Source organism: Myxocyprinus asiaticus, chromosome 39 (genome assembly GCF_019703515.2).
Source record: "Myxocyprinus asiaticus isolate MX2 ecotype Aquarium Trade chromosome 39, UBuf_Myxa_2, whole genome shotgun sequence".
Classification (NCBI taxonomy): Eukaryota; Metazoa; Chordata; class Actinopteri; order Cypriniformes; family Catostomidae; genus Myxocyprinus; species Myxocyprinus asiaticus.
Window position 1 is genome coordinate 10,418,852 of NC_059382.1, and position 17,650 is coordinate 10,436,501.

Sequence of the window (17,650 nt, forward strand, 5' to 3'; positions counted from 1 at the left end):
CCCAAACTATTATTAGCTCACCCTTATGTCACTGACACCAAACAGCATTGGCTCTTGTGTGTCTCATAACTGATGTTGTCTCTGCAGGTACAGTTTTCGTGGCATGTTGTACATTTCATGGCAGTTTTCTGGTGAACACTAGAGATGCTACAACAATGAGTTTTATTGCTTTTCACACAAATCACAAGTAAAATGGCAGATTATCAGATTATCATAAACACTTATGTTGCACACTTCACACAATGCTGGCTTCTGATATTCAAACACTTTTACTATAATGCATGACTTGTAAGGCGATATATTCTGCATTACTTAACCGACTATTTTTGTGAACTTAGTCGATGCAAAGAAATAGCATAGTAGCTTAACTGACAGCGCATTGCACTTGCAAAGCAAAAGACCTGGGTACAAGTCCTGAATAGCATGCAATGTTACGTTTAGGTTTAAGGTTTGGGGTAGGTAGGTAGCATTAACCTTAAAAGCCTTATCTGTTTGTGAGAATTTTTTATAAAATTTTAGCACCACAGATTGGACATTTCACCACAGGAACTGCCGCAATATGTGTAAGAATCCATGTAATATCATTTTGCAAAACTGTCACCACAGTCACATAATTTTTTATGAGATCAGGCTTAGAAGTCATATGGACTAGTGTTTTTGTACTTGTTTAGGGTTAAAACACCCTGGTCACCACATGCCTTCTCTGTGTGGAAAAGAGCAGTGTGAACATTCTTTAAAATTTGTCCTTTTGTCTTAATTTTGGGGTGTACTATTTCTTTAAATGTATTTATATACAGATGTGAAATGTCAAAATGGCTATTAGGCCCTGGGTATGGGTGAAGTTGAGCACTCGCCTTTGGGAGCAGTCACTAGTCATGAATGAGACAAGCGCTTATATTCTGGACACATTTTCCCTCTCTCATTCCACACACACACACACAAGTATTCAGTCCCAGCGGTGGAAGCCTATTAGACAAATCTGCGGAGAACCCAGCAGAGGTGCGATGATGGCAGGTTGTCAGTGCGACAGACGACCACCTTTATAAACATATCAGTCATGCTGGCTGTTATATCCCCGGCCAGACTCGGCACACATTTGACATGGAGAGGGATTGCACTCATCTCTCAAGGGGGTGTGTGAAAAATTGTGTCCAGTTTAAAAATGACGGATATTTTTGATGTGTTCGCCCCTGTCATAATGCTCCGTTCGACAGGCAGTTTGAGTCGTGGGGTGCATTTGAAGAATAAGGATGGAGAAAAAGATTTGGCTTTGATGTCATCCTCGAGAATGGCTGTTGATGGCAACATAACATAAAGAATTGTGGGGCATATGGGGCCATTGCTTGTTTATGGAAACCACCATTTTTTCACAGTTGCATTATTCCCAAATATAATTGGTTAGTGCAACAGTCTACTTTCAGAAGTCAAAATCCCATCCATTTTTTTTTTTCCAATCCGAATTGATTGAGTGCCAAAGTTGTTAATTGTGGAATATGCTCCTGTTGAGGCTGTCAATTTATGTTATTTAAACTTAATTAATATTAATAGCATAATTTGTGGTGAATTACCACATTACCCATGGTCTTGCTGAAAAAGACCCACCCCTTAGAGAACTGCGAACAAAACACAGCAACAGAGCTCTGCAGCGACCGCCAGCTTCCATGATGCACTGTAAATAACGCAATCGAGCCGGTCTCTCTTCACTCTGAAACTACTTATATATTTGCATGAATATATTGGGGGAAAAAATCAAATACGTTGTTTCTAAACTAATAATCAACGACTTTAAATCAATAGTTTTATATTTTTCCATAATTTTTAATTCATTTCTGTCATTCACAATGCTTAAAGGGGTAGTTCACCCAAAAATGAAAATTCTCTTATAATTTACTAACCCTCATGCCATCCCAGATATGTATGACTTTATTTCTTCAGCAGAACACAAAAGAAGGTTTTTTAGGAGAATATCTCAACTCTGTAGGTCCATACAATGCAAGTGAATGGTGATCAGACCTTGTAGCTCCAAAAATTACATAAAGGCATCATAAAAGTAATCCACATGACTTTAGTGGTTTAATCCATATCTGCAGAAGCAATATAATAAGTTTGGGTGAGAAACAGAACAATATTTAAGTCCTTTTTTACTCCAGATCTTCGTTAAACATTAAAATGAACGTTTTGTTTTTTTTTGTTTTTTTAAACGGTATCTGTTTAAATAAAAAATAAAAAAATCTAATAACTGATTATTTAATTCATTGATTTCATTTAAATGTATTAATTATGCATGATATATTACTTATTTTTAAGAAGCCTTTTAAAATAAACTTCACATTAATTTACAGAAGTAGCTGCTTATAATAAACCCACTAAAATAAACAAGACTAATCAGTGAATTATATAATTATAACATCATGTAATCGATTGGAGAAATTATGATGAGTATCTTGCCTGGCGCTAATTTTACAATGGCCAGTCTGAGCAATTTTGCGATTTGGCTCACCTTGTTGATTTTATTTTCTTATTTCGTCGGAAATCTTCAACCATATTGAAAGGTGCGCTGCAGGCAGAAGATTGGCGTGCATAAGTACAATCTTAACGTTATTTCATGCAGGTCAAAATACATGAGGAGATGTGTTGAGAAAATTCAATATCAGCAGTCACAAACATTCACTTTTGGATGGGATTAGATTTCTCAGAGAACCCTTGAGTTAGCCAAAAAACAGCAGGTAATTTGGTCTGTAATGTTTACAGAGGTTGTGTGAGAAAAACACAGACTTGTCAGATTTAGACAGGATTAAAATCACAAAGTACGTCTGTGAAACACAAATTTCCCTGACCTCCTCAGGGAAAACTTGTCCTGTCTGAATAGGACTTATGAAATTGTATGAAATCCCTGTGGGAAAACAAATAATGGGAAAAATACTTAAGATGGATGAAAAAGTGGGCTGGCACTGTTGTGCTCTTTATACAGTTCTCTGGAATATTTGATTCTGATTCCTCAGTTGTAGCATTCTGTGATAAAATAATAATCATGGCAAAATCATTGTGTGTAATAACCGCTGAACTGTATAATTGACCGTTGTTCCAGGCAACATGTTTTCTACATAGTTGTGCTATTTTCATGTCTCTTGTATCACCCTGTGGTCTCTTTCTTCTTACATAATAAAATAATTTCAATTCAAATCAATATTTCATGTCCATTAATATATTAATAACATGTAAAGTAAATGCATTCGGAGTGATGCGAGACCTTTCTGTTTCGTGTCGGTGTATTTTTGCAAATATAACTGGCTTACTGTACATTATCTCTTACGTTGATGTGTGGAACCAGTGAGGTTGTCCCAAATCACAAGAACCCTTGCACAACCTTTAACAACTGCATATACAACAAATGTCACTACACGAATGTGGGCTGGGTAGTTGTGCACCCCTGCGTGTGCATTGACAGGCCGTGAGCAGTGAGGTAAAAGCCTGTAGCCTATGCTTGTTCTACTGCTGCTGGTGTGATTAGATTGGGGCAGAAGACTCCAGCTGGCAGACATGTCTGGGGCCCGGGGCCGCTCTTCCCTGACACTCGTCACCATTGTGACACCTCTGACAGGCAGCGGACAGGCCAGCCAGACAGGTTCATTAAGCCCCATTTTTTTACAGCTGGGCCTCCTCTCTCTTTCTCTCCTCAGGTCTCTCTCTCTCTCTCTCTCTCTCTCTCTCGCTCTCTCTCTCTCTCTGTGATTCTCCACGAAGAGAACACAAAGAAGGGAGAATAATGACTACACTTTGTCAGAGACCTCTGTGTCTGCAGGGGCACTAGCATGTTGATGTTTGATGTGCCAGCTCTGTTGTTACGACATTTTTTTTTTCCTGTTGTGACCTATTTTGAGGCATTTTTTTCTCCGGTAGTGTCTTTTGTTGTTGGCTAACCGTTTGGCCCACGCTTTATCACAGGGAGAGACAGGAAAGGGCATGTGTAGATGCATGTACATTTTAATACATAAAAGAAGATACTTTAATGTTTGTTGTTTTGGCCTGTTTCCTTTTTTATATAAATTTGTTTTTTCTTAGATTTGCTCATTAATAACTATATATTTTTTTAAACTTTGGCATGTAATTTGTGCAGGAGCATTTGCTTTGGACATGAATGATACCTCCAGTTATGCAAGGTGATCACAAGGGAACTCGACATGTTGCTACCAAATGTTCCGGTACCCTGACATCGACCCCATTCTGGCGAGATACTGACAATTGCCGTCTCCCATCTGAGATCTTTGAATCAGTTCAGATATGTTTACCTTTTCTTTTGTGGCAGCGTCTAAACCACTGGTTCTGGTCCCAAGGAAACCAGAAAGTAAATGTGCTTATTATTGTTTATGTGAACGCAAAAAATCCATGTTTTCCGTACTTTTTAGAGGTTGCATTTTCCCTCCAAGATTACATTTTCACTACACTGATGGTTAGATTTAGGGCTTGGGTGGTTAATAAATAATGCATTTATGTTTATTGTATTTTATCATTTACAACTTCAAACAACTAACTTTACAACTTGCTTGTGGCACCGTTCGAATTAACCTGGAATTTGGAGCTCACACGTGCCTATACGTTCAACAACACTTCCAGCTTCGGCCACTGGGGGCAGTGGTTCCAATTTCAGTAAGCACAGACCAATTTTAGCAACAGAACATTCAACCTGCTGTCGCGGAATACACAGTGAGATCACTCTAAATCATGTGGCTTGTTTAGGATTCAGTGGGCAAAATGGGTGGAAAAATCCTTTAGATTTACATTGAAGGTGGAAATGCTGGAAACCCTTAGATTAGGGACCATCATCATAGACTTGGGTTGGACTCTTGGGCCAGTAAGTAACCACCTATCAACCTTTCAGAGAAGCCTAGCCCGTAGTAACCACCCCAAACACCCATATACAGTAGCAATGTGCTAATAACCACTAGAGCACCTTAGCAACAGCATAGCAATGCCCTGGCAACTGCCCTAGCATTGTGGTGGCAAGTTTTGCACAATTTCTTCAGAAATCAAAAAATGTAGTTGCATTAATTAATTTTATTTTATATATATATATATATATATATATATATATATATATATATATATATATGTGTGTGTGTGTGTGTGTGTGTGTGTGTTTTTTTCTGGTCTGGTTGTTTGACACCATGCAAAGCACCCCTAAAATTGTATGCTCCTTTTAATAGCCACAGTACATTGATAGATAAAATTATGTGTAGTCTATTTGGTCCCCACCACAACACACCAAAAAAAAAAAAAAAGAAAATCATGTTTTAGTCTTATTTTTTGATTGTCCTCTGAGTAGCTATTGTTCACAGCATGTGTCTTCATTGCTCTCACAGCTCATGGGCTGTCATTGAACCTCTAATTCCATAAATTATGGAAGGGCAGTCTGGTTGACAGATTCTACCATTTCCACTAAACGAGAATTAGCTTTAGGTTCTAAATCTGTCCAGACTTTCACCAAAGTTACTGTACACAATGTCCTTTAGTTCTTTAACCTTTTTCCTACCACAAAAAACATCCTACACCTTTGCATCCACCTAGAATGGGCTTTTATCTATGTGCCACAAGGCATTCAGTTTCTGTGCTTGATGTGTGTGAGGATGTCTGTGTACGCATATGTTTGTGTGTACTTCTTGTGTTTGTAATTGGTCCATTAAATTGGTAGGTGGGGAAGGGAGCTCGGCTCATTCTCACTTGTCAGGATGAAGCTCTTGATCCAGCCTCAGAGGGCCCAGGGGGTCTCAAAGAAGAATGTCACTAATGATCCCCCTCTTGCCCCAGCCCTGTGTTAGTATTGATTATTTACGCCGGCCTGACCCCGTAGGGACTGTGTTCCAACACCAAAGTGAAAGAAGCAGCCCACAGGAGAAAGACATGTAAAAAAAATTGGAAGAAAGTGGGATGGACAAGCCTTTGAATCAGCAGGAAATTATCAAAGCCTGGCTTTCCATGAAAAGCGTACACTTTTGTGACCCTTGACTATTTTTTTTAAAGCAGTAATCAACACAGCATAAAAACAGCAATACACATTAATTAACATGCAAAAATAAAATTGTTATATATATATATATATATATATATATATATATATATATATCTATATATATCTATATCTATCTATCTATCTATCTATCTATCTATCTATCTATATATATATATATATATATATATATATATATATATATACACACACACACACGCACACACATCTGTTTTGGCGGCACAAAGGGGACCTACACAATATTAGGCAGGTGGTTTAATGTTGTGGCTGATCGTATATATATATATATATACATACAGTGCATCCGGAAAGTATTCACAGCACTTCACTTTTTCCACATTTTGTTATGTTACAGCCTTATTCCAAAATGGATTAAATTCATTATTTTACTCAAAATTCTACAAACAATACCCCATAATGACAACGTGAAAGAAGTTTGTTTGAAATCTTTGCAAATTTATTAAAAATAAAAAATTAAAACAAATCACATGTACATAAGTATTCACAGCCTTTGCCATGACACTCAAAATTGAGCTCAGGTGCATCCTGTTTCCACTGATCATCCTTGAGATGTTTCTACAACTTGATTGGAGTCCACCTGTGGTAAATTCAGTTGATTGGACATGATTTGGAAAGGCACACACCTGTCTATATAAGGTCCCACAGTTAACAGTGCATGTCAGAGCACAAACCAAGCCATGAAGTCCAAGGAATTGTCTGTAGACCTCCGAGACAGGATTGTATCGAGGCACAGAGCTGGGGAAGGGTACAGAAAAACTTCTGCTGCATTGAAGGTCCCAGTGAGCACAGTGGCCTCAATCATCCGTAAATGGAAGAAGTTTGGAACCACCAGGACTCTTCCTAGAGCTGGCCGCCTGGCCAAACTGAGCGATCGGGGGAGAAGGGCCTTAGTCAGGGAGGTGACCAAGAACCCGATGGTCACTCTGACAGAGCTCCAGCATTTCTCTGTGGAGCGAGGAGAACCTTCCAGAAAAACAACAATATCTGCAGCACTCCACCAATCAGGCCTGTATGGTAGAGTGGCCAGACGGAAGCCACTCCTCAGTAAAAGGCACATGACAGCCCGCCTGGAGTTTGCCAAAAGGCACCTGAAGGACTCTCAGACTATGAGAAACAAAGATTGAACTCTTTGGCCTGAATGGCAAGCGTCATGTCTGGAGGAAACCAGGCACCGCTCATCACCTGGCCAATACCATCCCCACAGTGAAGCATGGTGGTGGCAGCATCATGCTGTGGGGATGTTTGTCAGCGGCAGGAACTGGGAGACTAGTCAGGATTGAGGGAAAGATGAATGCAGCAATGTACAGAGACATCCTTGATGAAAACCTGCTCCAGAGTGCTCTGGACCTCAGACTGGGGTGAAGGTTCATCTTCCAACAGGACAATGACCCTAAGCACACAGCCAAGATAACAAAGGAGTGGCTCCGGGACAACTCTGTGAATGTTCTTGAGTGGTCCAGCCAGAGCCCAGACTTGAACCCAATTGAACATCTCTGGAAAGATCTGAAAATGGCTGTGCACCGACACTCCCCATCCAATCTGATGGAGCTTGAGAGGTCCTGCAAAGAAGAATGGGAGAAACTGCCCAAAAATAGGTGTGCCAAGCTTGTAGCATCATACTCAAAAAGACTTGAGGCTGTAATTGGTGCCAAAGGTTCTTCAACAAAGTATTGAGCAAAGGCTGTGAATACTTATGTACATGTGTGTGTGTTTTTTTTTTTTTTTTTTATTAAATTTGCAAAGATTTCAAACAAACTTCTTTCAGGTTGTCATTATGGGGTATTGTTTGTAGAATTTTGAGGAAAATAATTAATTTAATCCATTTTGGAATAAGGCTGTAACGTAACAAAATGTGGAAAAAGTGAAGCGCTGTGAATACTTTCCGGATGCACTGTGTGTGTTTGTGTGTGTGTGTGTAGTATTTTTATTATTCTTGTGAAATGTAACTAATTGTAGGCTAGCTAAATGCAAAATCAGCTAACCTCTTATGTATTATATACTATAATAATTATCTTTATGTTTAATTATATTATACTATATATCTACAGTATATGTACACATACTTTTTTGTAATGAATCATTTTATTATTTTACAATAAAATGTATTTTATTGTGATGTTTATGTAATGTTTATTGCAAGGAAAAAAATATTTTTAAGAGTTTCATGCCCTATTTTGTACTCTATACGTGGAAATTGTCATCTGCCCTGCCGTCACTCTAGTGCTGGCTGCAAAATATGGTGACCAACATTTTTGACGTGACTGGAATGTTTTGCAGTGTTTTGTCAGAGTGGCCTCATGGCATGATGATTGGAGTGACAATCAAACTGCAACTATGGAATGTGGTTCCCAAGCAACGATCATAACACTTATGACACTACATTGAGAAAATTTCAGAAATCTCTTGGATACAGTTTGGTTAATGTATCTCTCTTTCCTTTTCCTGACTCTGTGTGTGCAGGTGCTAGTATACTCCGAGGGGCTTCACGGCAAATGGATGTTCAGCGAGATCCGAGCTGTGTTCTCTCGCCGGTTCCTGCTTCAGAACACTGCACTGGAGATCTTCATGGCAAATAGAAGTAAAACAATCCTCTTTGTTTTTAACTTTATGAATGCAACAGTCATTTCCAGTATCTGTTAAGGGTCATCGCAGATGGATGACTACTCTGCCTTGTTCAAAAGATCAGCAGAAGTTGTATTTTGAATGCTAGTTACCAGCATAGTATTGCTGGTGTCCTTACCAGGCTTCTAAATTTGTTTAACAAGCAAACATTCTCAGTCAATCAGCTTCTCCAAAAAGACAATGCTGATTGAAGTTTTACAGATAAACAGTATGAATATGCTGGTCCACCAGCAAGACCAGCATCAAACCAGCACTAACCACCATAAACCAGCCTTGACCAGCATGGCCATTCATGTTGGTCAAAGTTTTGCTGTTGAATAGCAATACGATCCAGGTCCACCAGCAAAATACCAGCACTTACCAGTATATTCCACCCTGGATTAAAATGGCCATCATGCAGGTCTAAGATAGCTTTTCAACATGCTGGTCAAACAAGATTTGCTGGTAAAAAAACAAGGCTATGCTGGTCAGCCAGCTAGACCAGAACTAACAAGCATAAACCATCTTGGGCTGGCATGGAATATCATACTTGTCTAAGCTAGTCTTTTCACAACACAAGTCATCCAATTTCTGCTGGTAACAGAATTGCTATGCATGTCCACAAACAAAACCAGCTCCAAACCTGCATAAACCAGGCTGGACCAGAAAATGGACATTCATTCATTCAAGTTTTGCTGGTGAATAGTATGGCTATGCAGGTCCACCTCAGCACTAACCATCACAAACTATCTTGGACCAGCATTCAGGTTGGTGTAAGCTAGTCTTTCAGCAGGGTGGAGTAACATACTTCTTTACTATCTTTAGAGATTTGTCTGTATATTTGAATGTCAATTTAATGTAATTTCATTTTATGTCCTAAGGTTGAGAATAGTTAGATATTGAAAGATTACATTTGTTTGATGCATTTGTTTTCCTGCACTGAATTCTTTGTACTGTTTTTTGGAAATTTTTACTCATGTTTGGATGTGCTCTTATAGTTCTGTCTCCCTTTATTTTTATCCAAAGTGTAATATGTGATGTCATTCCCTTCCTTAGCATCAGTTATGTTTAACTTCCCCGATCAGCCCACGGTGAAGAAGGTCGTCTACAGTCTTCCTCGTGTGGGCGTCGGCACAAGTTATGGCCTTCCACAAGCCAGGCAAGTCTGTTTCTGGTTCCTGTTTCTGGAACACCTACACGTGGTTGTGTTTCAAAATACAGTCCAAAACAATGTTTATTTTTTTCTTTATTTTGTTTTAAAAATGTAGCATGATGTTCACATCAAACGTCAGAAATGCTTCATCCTTGATGTATTCCTTTTATTTTGTTATGGTTTGGAATACTTTGAAGTAGAGATATTGACATGCAGTATGGAGGTTTTGTCATGTTTGTCCCAGATTGAACCCTTCAAAATGTCCCCTATCCTTTTGTCCCTTTCAATAAATGTAAACATTTTTGACTATCATATAAACACAGTGACGAACCAGAGAGCATTCACAATAAAGCTATTTGTGTGACACTAAGACAGAATGTATTATTAATCCAGTGGATCAGTAAGTAGACATTTTAGCAGAAACATTTTTGAGGATGCAGTCCAAAGCGACTTATAGTACACATAGGGCCTGTTCATGCTTTCATCTTGAAAATATGTTAATTGTGATCTTGATTACATTATAAACAAATTTATGCTAATATTTAAATTTCCTTTCATTGTTTGTTAATTTATATAGGTGCCTAGAATCAGGGAAAAACCTTTTTTTATTTATTTATTTATTTTTTTAAGTTCGTTTTGAACAAACTGTATTTTTTCATTCCGGCTCCAGTATTCCACTGCCTCATTTGCAACTGTTACCAGTTTGAACTACACTACCGGTCAAAAGTTTTGAAACACTTACTCATTCTTTATTATATATACTGTATATAAATATTTTTTTTTTTTTTTTTTTTTTTCACATTTTAGAATAATAGTAAAGTCATCAAAACTATGGAATAACATAAATGGAACTATGTGAATTATGTTGTGACTAAACAAAATCCAAAATAAATCTAAATCAAAACTGTGTTATATTTTAGCATCTTCAAAGTAGTCACCCTTTGCCTAGAATTTGCAGACATGTACTCTTGACATTTTCTCAACCAACTTCTTGAGGTATCACCTTGGGATGTTTTTAAACAGTATTGAAGGAGTTCCCATCTATGTTGGGCACTTTTTGACTGCTTTTCTTTATTATTTGGTCCAAGTCATCAATTTAAAAAAAAAAGAAGTTTATTTTTATTAAATTTTAGTTTTACAATGAAATAAATTAATATGGTGGCACAATTATATTTTTTGTCTACAAAACTAATTTCAAATATTTAAGCATACGCCTTCAGATCAAAAGATTTTTAAGATCATGAGAAACATTTCAGTCAAGTGTTTCAAAACTTTTGACCGGTTGTGTAATTTAAAGAATGGGTGATAATGTTTATCATGTTCAACTAAAAAGAAAGAAGCCTAACTTGTGGGGCAACCATAAGTGGTGTATTACCAAAAATGTACTGTGAACCATTTAAACATTGGTATCATGAAAAACATTATCTGAATGAAATGAACCGGTTATTAACCAATTACCAACATTTAAAAATAACGTTTTCACTCAGGAAAATTTAACAGGACTTTGTTTCCTGTTTTCAATTACATTCTACAAAGTTTTTTTGTTTGTTTTTGTTTTTCGTTTTTGGTTCCTGCATAGAGTAAGTGGAGGGAAGACAGTTATAAGCATAAAATATTAAACAGAATTAAAAACATGAAAAGTGCAAGTCTTGCACAGGCATGAGAATCTCGGAGAAAACGTCAGATTTAGGCGCTGCACCAGAATTCTCTTGTTGTTCTCATATTTTTAGCATGTGTGTTGTGCGTACTTCCAGAGCAAAAACAGGCATTATGGTCATCTGCAAAGAATCTCTCTTGCTGGAACTGATGCATTCATTACACACCACAGTAAAGAGCGTGATAGCTTTGCGTGTCTGAGCTGGTGTACAGTAATATCTGTTTGTACTCTTTTGTCTTTTTTTGGAAGCAAAATGTTACATTTTCATATTTGGAGCTATAAGCCATCTGCTGAACGAGCCAAGCACGCAATAATCAAAGTAAATGAAAGCAAATGTGGAGTTGGACCTGGGCCCTACTTAGTGGTGTAGTTTTGTGCTTTTTTTTTTTTTCAGGCGAATCTCTTTGGCTACCCCTCGGCAGCTCTTCAAGTCTTCTAACATGACTCAGCGCTGGCAAAGACGAGAGATCTCAAACTTTGAGTACCTGATGTTTCTCAATACAGTCGCAGGTCTGAGTTAACTCTTTCTCAATGGTCACCAGTAATTTAGGATTTGAAATTAAAGCACATAACATTTTGTTGTGGTGTATGCAACTATGTTTTGCGATATTGCAAGTTTTGACTTAAGTAATTCTCTTGGTGTTAGCTTTGTAAGGGATACTGCACAGTCAGCTGATCATTATCAAATGACCTGAACACAAAGCGAAGGTGTCTTTTATCTTCCTGATGAGGTTTATTTTACAATAATGACCAGATGACTGTACATCATTCCACTTATTACACAACTACTTACCAAAAAAGTACATAAATGGACATAAAATATTAGTTTGAGTTTAAATTATTGTATTATGTGAGAGGATAGAGAATGTGGCTTGATACAAGACATGAAACTAGCATAGTGTAGGTGATTGGTTGCCAAGCACAATGGTCAAACATACAATTTTGTGGTCATTAACAAAAATATTTGACAGCAGAATGCCAGAATTGATCAATCAGAATCAAGTATTCCAGAAAGCTTTTATTAAGACATTTGGGCTTTATAATAATAAGACATATAAACAGTAGGCTACAACATATTCTTGTTTGGTTTGACGTATGTTACCAACACCTTTTTCTGCACACCGATTGTGAACCAAAAATTTTTGCAGTATTGGCAGTTTCTTTTTGTCCCCCTTTTGTTGCAAACAAGAATCTCAGACACAAATTTACTGTGTTTCCACTCATTATTTATTTAGGAGCTATACTTTTATCAGGCACAGATTATTCCTTTAGACACTCTATTGTTACACAAAAGCAAGGGCCTTATAATTGTAATTAGTGTGGCGCAGTGTGACTGTGTGCAGAGTTGAAATATTCTGTTGCAAATTCTCTGATCTGAACTAGTGAGAACTCACACACACACACACACACACACACACACACACACACACACACACAGTTACACACACACAAACACCCACTTCCTCTTGACACTAAAATATGTCATCCCTCCTCGTGCTGCATATTCATGCAAATTTATATTTAGCTCTGGTGTGAGTTCGAAATATTATTGTCAGCTAATTAGATGTAGGGCAGAGTTTGAACGGAATAAAATTCATTAAAGTCAGGAGTGGTAATGTCCTAGGCTGACAGAGGTGTCAGTGAAGCTCGGGCCTACAGACAGCAGAGCGAGTGGGGTGTTAATGTGGAGCCAGTTGTTTCCTAATTAAACACTATTGTGCTGATATTAACATCTTCCACCCAGGCCTTGGTCCTATCAGCTCAGCCGCCCCTCATCTCAACCTTTCTCCTCTTCTTGACCCCACTTCACCATGTGGCATTAACCTGGTTAATCAAGTCTACCTTCTTCATAGACCCGGCTTATCTCAAGATTGTCAGGATTTTGGTAGTGTCTATAGCAGCTAAAAGAAAAAATATGTCTTTATTTTAGCCATCAACAAACATTTAATGTTACATACTGTAAAATAACTGGTATTAATTAAAAGGTCAAGTTATACAAGTACCAAATCTATATAATGAATGCTATATTTGTTTAATACTGTAAAATAGCAGCTTTTATTTTTTACCACCAACTGGCATTTTATGTTACATACTGTTAAATAATTTGTATTAATTAAAAATTGAAATTGCAATAGTTATGTAACGAATGCCATATTTCTTTAATGAATAGCATAAATTGTGGGAAAATAAAACACATGAGGGTTTTCCTAAATCTTAAAAAGTGTTTTGTCTGTACTCTGTAAGTGAATGGGAATATGCCATTTAAGAGGGAGATTAATGACGATCATTTGTGATGGGTCTGGTAATTAGACCACATGTGCTATTATCTCCAAACTTCATGACAGGCCCAGAAAATCCAGAACCAAAGCCCACATCATCAAACTCTCAACACCCTCTTTACACATACTCTTCTGTTGTTCTGAATCAGATGCTTGAGGTAATTTCTTAGACTGTGGGTTCGTATCACTCACATGATTTTGACTAAGGTCAGGATCAGGTTTAATCTGTGCCCGAGAAACCTCCCCTCGCTGCCTGTCTCCTAGAGTTCCACAGGAAATACCATATCTAAACAGGCGGCCAGTTTTTGTTTGATTAATCATACTGTTAAGATGAAATAGCCCTACTGTATCTCTGCGTTGAGCGGCTCTACTGTTTATATCAGCATGACTTTAGGAGCATCCTTAGAGCTCCACATCACAGTGGTTGCCAGACAAGTCTGGAAATGTTTCTGTCCACCCAGCAATCAGAAATCATGCCAGCATGTTTAATTTTATTTTAACAAAGTTTACTGGGCTATAGACAGTGAATCCAAAATGTATTCGTACACTTAATGGGGTGGTGGTGGGGGGGGGGGTGCCCATAGAAAAGCTGTTCCATATTGTAGAGCGCATCTAAGCACGTTCAACGGGAGACTCCGGTATAAACACAGTGACAGCGCACAACAGCGACAGCCGTCGGTGCAGCGCACGTTGATGGAAGAACTGTCCGCTGAATGAGTGAACCTTTAACTGGCCCATTTACATGAACCATCCAAAAGAACTGAAACACTCAAATTAATTGGAGCTAAAAATTTATTTATTTTAACAGGCTTGTTTACACGAAATGTCCGAAAGAACCGATTTGCTTAAAAGATTTGGTTTTCCCAGCACTACATGAGAGAGAGAGAGAGGGAAGACGGTTTGGCGTGTTTGATTACTCCCTTGACTAGACTGCTGTGTTTGCAATACAGTGTGACAAATTTAGTGTTTAGTGATGCTACAGCTCTACTCATTTGAAAATTGAGCTTCTGGAAAAGCTACACTATTGTGAAAATAGCTGTCACACTAAATTTTAACTACTTCCCAACACTGTATACTGTATAAGATGGGAGAGATGTTTGTATAAAGTTTAATCCGAAAAGCTTGATCATATATAGCCTTTGATAAGTGGTACATATCTCAGCGAAGACACTGTCATATGAGAGAAATTATTGAGTACATGTAGGGACATGGAACTCGAAAAGAGGCGAGCCATTTTATAGCTCTTTTCTCATGACTGGTTCTCATGTGACAGTTTTTGCCATCTGAAATCCATATTGCTACAACCCGGAGAAGAGAGAGAGAGATAACAAAAAGGAAGAGATGAGAGAGAGAGAGAGAGAGAGAGAGAAATGGAAGGAGAGAAAGACAAAGCCACATCTGGCATCCCTTGCACTGCCGCATATGTGCTCCGTCATGGATACTTCATATAGGTCTCCATGGTTACCACAACTCTATAGCCAATCAGAGTAGATGCCTGACCGTGCCACAGGAGGGGTGTCGAGGGTTCAGTGTCATCCTCAGAAAGAATTTGCATGTCTTTAATTACACCCACGCCACAACTTTGCCACACACTCAGTAACCGATTTGACTTTCAGGAAACTTTCTCCAAGAAAAGATTACCACCAAGCCTTTTATAACCCTCTACTGCTGTAAAATAGTTATTAGGCTGGGTGACAAACGACCGCACCAACATCTGCTTGTCCATCTTGTTGAGAACTCTTTACGGTACATGTTATTAAGAACACTTGAGCTGTTATCATGGTTTCAGCTCACAGTGGTACCGTATGCGATGTCTATCATTACAAGCAACACTCTTTTACTTCCTCGTTTATTAAAGGAATATTCCAGGTTTAATACAAGTTAAGCTCAGTCGACAGCATTTGTGGCATAATGTTGATTACCACAAAAATTTATTTCGACTCATCCCTCCTTTTCTTAATTTTTTTTTTAGCAAAAATCAAGGTTACAGTGAGGCACTTACAATGGAATTGAATGGGGACCAATTTTTGAATGTTAAAATACTCACGTTTTCAAAAGTATAGCCACAAGGCATAAAAAATTCGAGCTCGGGTCGAGCCTCGAGCCCTCCGCCAGGGACAGCGAGCCAAACACGTTTACACTATCCTCACTGCAGGATTACATTAACTTGTGAGCTACTGAAATTAAATGTGTAACCCAAATTTTCAAAAGTAATTAACCTAACTGAAAGTCAGTAACTGTAATCTGATAACAAGAATTTACTAAATAATGCATCACACTACATTTTGTACTAAAATTAATTAGATTACATTTTGCATTGACACCATGTCACCCAACTTACTATCCACCTGCTATCCTCTATTTTCAAGTTTCTCTTTTTTTTTTTTTTTTTTTTTTTTTTCTCAGGACGGACATACAATGATCTCAATCAGTATCCTGTCTTCCCTTGGGTCCTCACAAACTATGAATCTGAAGAGCTGGACCTCACAATTCCCAGCAACTTCAGGGATCTTTCAAAGGTACACACACACATGTATGATATACTGTATATTAGCAGTTGACCGATATAGGTTTGATATCTAGAGAGCAGGGTGGCCGATGGCAGATATAATGCTGACATACACTCACCAATCACTTTATTAGGTACACTATGGTCCTAATAAAGAAGCCGATGTGGTCTTCTACTCTTGTAGTCCATCTGCCTCAAGGTTCGACGTGTTGTGCATTCTGAGATGCTATTCTGCTCACTACAATTGTACAGAGAGGTAATCTGAGTTACTGTAGCCTTTCTGTCAGCTTGAATCAATCTGGCCATTCTCCGTTGATCTCTCTCATAAACAAGGTGTTTCTGTCTGCAGAACTGCTGCTTTTTGTTTCTGGCACCATTCTGAGTAAACTCTAGAGACTGCTGAATTTGAAAATCCCAGGAGATCAGCAGTCACAGAAATACTCAAACTTTTCCCAGTACTGATGGTTGATGTAAACATTAACTGAAGCTCCTGACCCATATCTGCATGATTTTATGCATTGCACTGCTGCCACACGATTGGCTGATTAGATAATCACATGAATAAGCAGGTATACAGGTGTACCTAATAAAGTGGTCAGTGAGTGTATATATTACACACTTTAATGACAGCAAATGAGAAATACTCAAAGTTCCTGCAATCAACATACTACATTTAATACAATACTTTTGTTTTAAAACTGCTTGTTTGCATACATATATCTATCTCCATTTCTTCTCACCAGCTACTCTATACTTTCATCAGTGTTTCTTGTTCTCTCTCTCTTTCTCTTGCTCTCATTTGCTTGCATTTACATCTCAAAGTTCACTGACCTGAAAATAATGACATTCCTGCTTGAGCGTTTCTCTCTATAAATATCTACCTCTCTTTCTCACACACCCTTATCCTCATTTTTAAATGATTCTTTATAAAAATTCAGACTAGAAGACTGTAGTTTTATACAGTAAACAACACTGTTTTATCAGTCTAGCATGAAACAAAGTAATGTTTACAAGATACCAGGTTGATACAATGAATGTTTTTCAGTAAGAAATTACCCCTGGATTTGCCTGAGTTTGCCAGGTTAGTTGCATTAAATCTTCGAAAGATACTCAAGGAACTTGGCTTTCCAATTTAATCAGACAGTCTCTTCCTGTCTAAGAGAGCAGTTCTAGCCTAGAATGAGATTGTGGTCCAGATCGTATGCTGTTAGTCAAAGGTCTGGCTGCGTGAGGCTCTGATTAATTTTAAACTTAATTCGTAGCCCTCACCTTTTCTGTCTTTACCATCAATATCATTAATATCTCTGCTAAAATGTAATTTCTTACAGCACTATAGTCCCTGAACATGTCAGTATGGGACCATGTGGGCAGAAGAAGCCCCCTTGCCTGAGGAAGACACTGATGT

General features: G+C 38.1%; 1 protein-coding gene across 2 annotated transcripts in view; it reads left to right on the top strand.

Annotated features, from left to right (window-relative positions):
• Positions 1–17,650, top strand: part of LOC127430095 (neurobeachin-like) — a 401,279-nt gene that overhangs the window by 291,166 nt on the left and 92,463 nt on the right. For both annotated transcript variants that reach the window (XM_051679563.1, XM_051679564.1), the window contains exons 41-44: positions 8,507–8,624; positions 9,704–9,806; positions 11,852–11,967; positions 16,143–16,255. In XM_051679563.1, coding sequence (XP_051535523.1) covers positions 8,507–8,624; positions 9,704–9,806; positions 11,852–11,967; positions 16,143–16,255 — 450 coding nt within the window. The remainder of the gene's footprint in view (positions 1–8,506; positions 8,625–9,703; positions 9,807–11,851; positions 11,968–16,142; positions 16,256–17,650) is intronic.